The sequence below is a fragment of the Diadema antillarum genome, unplaced genomic scaffold (assembly GCF_040938485.1).
Source record: "Diadema antillarum isolate AM-2024a unplaced genomic scaffold, OU_Dant_1.0 scf00000170, whole genome shotgun sequence".
Lineage (NCBI taxonomy): Eukaryota > Metazoa > Echinodermata > Echinoidea > Diadematoida > Diadematidae > Diadema > Diadema antillarum.
Genome location: NW_027271059.1, coordinates 3,315,128 through 3,320,205, shown reverse-complemented (window position 1 = coordinate 3,320,205; position 5,078 = coordinate 3,315,128). Strand labels below are relative to the sequence as shown.

Genomic DNA, 5,078 nt, shown 5'->3' with positions numbered 1-5,078 from the left:
GTCCCACAGGATTCCAAGTGTCCGTTGAACTGGCAAATCCTCAAGATCTAGATTCAGCGCGGACTCGCCCCTTTCCGACTCGGGAATTGAAGCATTTAGTCAATCTGAAACCTCCTTGGGCTAGAAGACATCTCAGATTTTCCACCAGACTCATCGCATCATCTCGGCATTTCACTGACTTTAAACAGTCGTCAACGTAGAAGTTGTTCAGGACTGTATCGATGACTTCTTTGTTGAACTGTCCAAGAGCATCTTCTGCAGTCTTTCTTAGTGCGAACCCCGCACAACTTGGCGAAGATGTCGCACCGAAAAGATGTACTGTCATGCGATATTCTGTAGGCTCCTTGGACAGGTCACCATCCCTCCACCACGGGAATCTCATCGCATCTCGGTCTTTGACTGGGACCTTGACTTGGTGGAACATCCCCTGCACGTCGGCAACAAAGGCAACTCTTTCCTGCCTGAATCTTATGAGTACTCCGGCCAAGTTGTTGGTTAGATCAGGTCCTTGTAGTAGCTGATCGTTGAGAGCTGTGCCACGATAGCGAGCAGCGCAATCAAAGACTACTCTCACCTTCTCCGGTTTGTGAGGGTGCACGACTGCATGGTGTGGGAGGTACCACTTCAACTCCTTCGGTTCATTTGATTTATTTTCTCCACCGTCTGAACTCTTGGATTGGTGATCAGACTCGTCTTTTACCTCTTCTGCGTAGCCATTGGAAATGTACTCGCCTATGGTGGTTGTGTACCTTTCATGGAGTGCTTCATCTTTCTCCAGCTTCCTTTTGAGGTACTTCAATCTGACTTCTGCCAGATAGCGATTGGACGGTATCTCAGGTGGCCAGTATCGCCATGGTAGGCCGACTTCATAATGGTTACCAACCTTCCTTGCTGTATTTTCCATCATCTTTAAAGCCCGCTGGTCCTCGATTGACATGCCCGTCTTCTCTTCCTGGAGATAGCCTCCAAAATCCAGTTCCCAAAACTGTTTGAGTTGGTTGTGCAGAGGGTCTTCTTCTTGTCTTACAAAGTTGACAATAGCTGATGAGGATCTGCTCTTTGATGATGTCGGTCCCAACAGACTCCATCCCAATGGTGTGCGCACAGCATATGGCTCCTTAGGATTGCCCCTACGTTGGTCTAGCACCCAGAAGGCTTCCGGGGTGTCTCCTCCAATCAGGAGCTGTACTTCTTCCTCATCAATGTAGGGCAGTGTGATCCCCTTCAAGTGAGGCCATCCAGCCAAGTCTGCCTTTGTAGGAATACAAGTGTGTGAGATGTTCATCTCCTTGACAGTCCAAACCTTAGGAAGATTGATGGTCTTTCCATCTGTGATGTTGCTCACTGTCAGCCCAACTTCCAAGCCCTTCTGGTTAGATAGACTGTTGCCGACAGTATTCAACTGGAAGTCCTTTGGAGCTCCTTGTATGCCTAACCGCTTCACCAGTCTGTCGCTGCAGAGAGACACGTCACTTCCTTCATCCAATAATGCCCAAGTTTGGATTACTTGGCCATTTCCTGTAACATTTACAGGAACTACACGGAGGCAGACCCTTTTCCTCGATGAAGAGGTACTGAGACACTGACCTCCTTCTGTCTTTGATGTTGTTGGATCACTGGTTGCAGTCGCCATGCTGGTCCCAGTTGATGATGTAGGCGCGGATGAATCATTGCGTCTTTCTTCTTTTTTTCCGCTTTGTGGAGGATGAAGAAGAGTATGATGTTTCCTGTTGCAACCAGCTTTCTCACACTGTGGTTTTGCTGAACATCCAACAGCGGAATGAGAAGGCTGAAGACAGTTATCACATAGACGTAGTTGTCTGGTAAGTTTGATGCGATCAGAAAAGGGTCTTTCCTTGAATTTCTGACATTTCTTGAGTCCATGCTGCTGGCTACAACAGGGACATTTCACTCCTTGTGGGTATGCAGTAGAAGTTTCACTCCTCATACTTGCCTGAGTGGTGAAAGTCATGCGTTGAGGTCCCTTCTTTGGCCCACTTCCTACAGCCGGCTTTGATGACTTCTTTATGTTCTGTCCGAACATGTTGCTCGCAAGCTTTGCCGACTGCTCGATGAATTCAGTCATGCTCTCGAAGCTTGGACAGACCCTGTTGTTCATCATCCTGTGTGCCTGCTTGGCCCACTCAGATTGTAGGTGCATTGGTAGGAGGTCTTGAATCTTGAGAAGATTGTCAGAACTATTCATATCGGCTGAATATCCCATCTGAGAGAGGACCATTTGACACCTGCGCATGTCCCTCGCCAAGTCCCACAGTCTCGCTTCATCGTTCGGCTTCACCTGTAATCGATTCAAAACCTGCTGTATATGGGAATGAGAAACAATGCATGGTTGACCGAACTGCTCAGCCAAAATCTCTCTGGCCTTACGATAACCTTCCTTCGCACCCAACAGAACACAATTCTCAATGCTTTGTCTAGCTTTACCAGTACAATATTGTATCAGGTATGTTAGTCTCATACGATCATCACATACCTTGTCTGCTACGACTACATCGAAATTGTTAATGAAACTCCAATACTCTATTGGATTACCACCAAATGTCACTAGTTCTGGTTTTGGCATATTTGTTGCCAAATTAAAGGCCTGAAACATGTGAGACATGTTATTTTCAAGAGTAGCAGCATCATTTTCACATTTGACTTCTCTACTTGTGAAAACTGGGTCATGAGGGTTAAGCTCTTTCTTTACTGCTGGAGAAGATTCAAGATTTGTACTCTCTACCTGAACATTGTGATTTTGCGCATTAACTTCTTGAAGAGGTTCACCTGAATGAAGTTCTTCATTTACTACCTCTTCTTCCCACAACTTTTCTTCTACCTCTGCATTTGTTAACTCATCTTCGATCTCCATCCTTGCTAACTCCTGACCTAACTTCAACTGTTCCAGTTTCACCCTTTGTGATCTTTCAAACTGCACTTTCTTGAGTTTGGCCAGTTCCCTTTTCACTTTCGCCTCCCTCAGCCTTGAAGACGATGAACTCGTGCTGCTCCTTCGAGATGACCGGCTGCTAGTCGTGGTCACAGACCTCACAGAAGCGTTGTCGTCATGTCGAACCGATTCAGCGCCACGCCTCTCACCAGCCTCCTTCCAGTCCTTCAGTCTGCCACGAAACTCCTCTATGTTCTGTTTGCTCTGTTCGAATTTCTCTAATGCAGCTTCCGCATCAGCACCAACTAGCTTGCTATGATATTCTCTGAATCTGCCTTCATACAGCTGGAACACACTTTCAAGCTGATTGTACTTCTTCAAAACTGCATCCTTGTTATCAAACGTCGCCATAAGAACCTCAAGTTCCTTCTACATTTTAGTAAGGCTACCCATGTAACCTTGACAGGACTGTCGCAATGTTTTAACCTCATCTTGAGCTGGTTGAGAGATTTCAGATTCATGTCCGGTGCTCTCCATCGTGAAACCATCCATATAGCTTCAAGAGAGCCACTTGAGTTGGAGTTATAAATTGAGCTGAAGAGTTGTGAACTTAAAAATGTAGCTTCGTCTGCAGGACCTTACTACATTTGTAGATTTCTAACGTTGCAAACGCACTGTTCATATACACACAAAGTCAGAATCTGAATCATAACACTTGTCATAGACGCAGTCCTTTGCTTTATTCCACTGGCTATTAAGTGACTTTATTCAGTTATCCGGCTCATGCAGCTCACAACAGCATAATGTCATCTGTGTGATGTGTGTATAGCGATGTCAAGCGACGTGTAGTGTACTGAAGTGTAGGGAAGTGTAGTGAAGTGTAGTGCAGTGTAGTGAAGTGGTTCACTGTGACAAAAATACAGAAAAAACATTTAAATATTAATTACACCTGTATCAACTTCAACCAATTACACCAATTTAACATATTCTCAGCGCTCAAACTTAGATGTAACTTGCGCTCAACACCAATTGTTTATCCTTATTACTGTTTAAGTAATATTATCACAAACCTGTTAATTACCTAATGCAACATGCATTTTAAATATGTAATGTAGTCTGAATATGACATGTATCTTTCAGTATTCCAAACTGCTGTCAAACTGCATATAACTTACTTGTAGCAATTGTGTAAAAGCCTATATCCATTCAGGCTGAATAAAGAACAAATTAAATACACTGTTTATATTACCACTGCCAGTGCTATAGTACAACTACGACGGGCACAAGCCCGTAAGCTTCACTGGGCAGTTTGTTTGTTTCAGTACTTAACTTCCTTATTGAACTACAGCTGTACAGGGTTCTGGATTACATCCCTCTACCAAACTATCCTGTGCACCGCACAGCTAACTACACAGACCATCACTGTTCTGGAGTAGTCTCCATGGCAACTATCTCTACTTGGGGCTGCACCGCACCCACCACTCTCTCTCTCCCCCCCCCCCCCTCCAGCCATGCTCTGGGTCCTAAAACACACACAGGCATATACACTATATACAGTGAACAAGTGCAAATTACTACACTTTGAATATCCATGCTCCAAACAACTTCATCTACTTTATATGTCATTGTAAGTTAGTCTTCCAAACTGTCTAGGAACACTTAGCAATACAACACCTTTCCAACACATATCATACATTGAGTAATACATGTATACCAAAGTATTCTTCTCATACTCATTGAAAGTTGATTTCAATACATTCTACACTGTGTGGGTTGAATATGTCTACACATCGACATGGAGCATGAAACAAAGAGATTACCAATAACTCTCATTCGGATACTTATTAACAACTTATTTACTCTGTTCTCAATTAATGAGGAATATATGTGTATACACAAATCAAAGAAGGATATCAATTATGAATTGGACTTACCAACTGTTACGTATCCTGGTCACTAAATATAACTCTCCTCATTGCTCTTAGAAGACACTGCTTGTCCTCAAAGCTTCCAAACTCACTCTGCTATAAACAAAGAGTGTGCGCTGCCTTGGGGTGAAGGCATGTGCTCTATGCAAATTAGTTTGGGTGTTCTACTATGCAAATTAGGGTACTGAACAGAGCATGCATTGTTTTGGGTTTTGGGGTTGCTCTACTATTTCGGGGGTGTTAATGTCTACCTGTTGAGG

At 44.0% G+C, this 5,078-nt stretch overlaps 1 protein-coding gene across 1 annotated transcript; it reads right to left on the bottom strand.

Moving 5' to 3' along the window:
* Positions 1-40: 40 nt before the first annotated feature.
* LOC139722703 (uncharacterized) lies at positions 41-3,301 on the bottom strand. Its single transcript, XM_071633995.1, has 2 exons — positions 2,813-3,301; positions 41-2,317 (listed from the first exon to the last, which is right to left on the bottom strand). The coding sequence occupies exons 1-2, from the start codon at positions 3,299-3,301 to the stop codon at positions 41-43; spliced, it is 2,766 nt and encodes a 921-aa protein (XP_071490096.1).
* Between the last annotated feature and the right edge of the window lie 1,777 nt (positions 3,302-5,078).

Coding starts and splice junctions, on each gene's coding strand:
- LOC139722703 (XM_071633995.1), bottom strand. CDS start 3,301: ATGGCGACGTTTGATAACAAGGATGCAGTTTTGAAGAAGTACAATCAG. Junction 2,318..2,812: donor AAAAGTTGTGGGAAGAAGAG/GTAGTAAATGAA, acceptor CATATACAGCAG/GTTTTGAATCGATTACAGGT.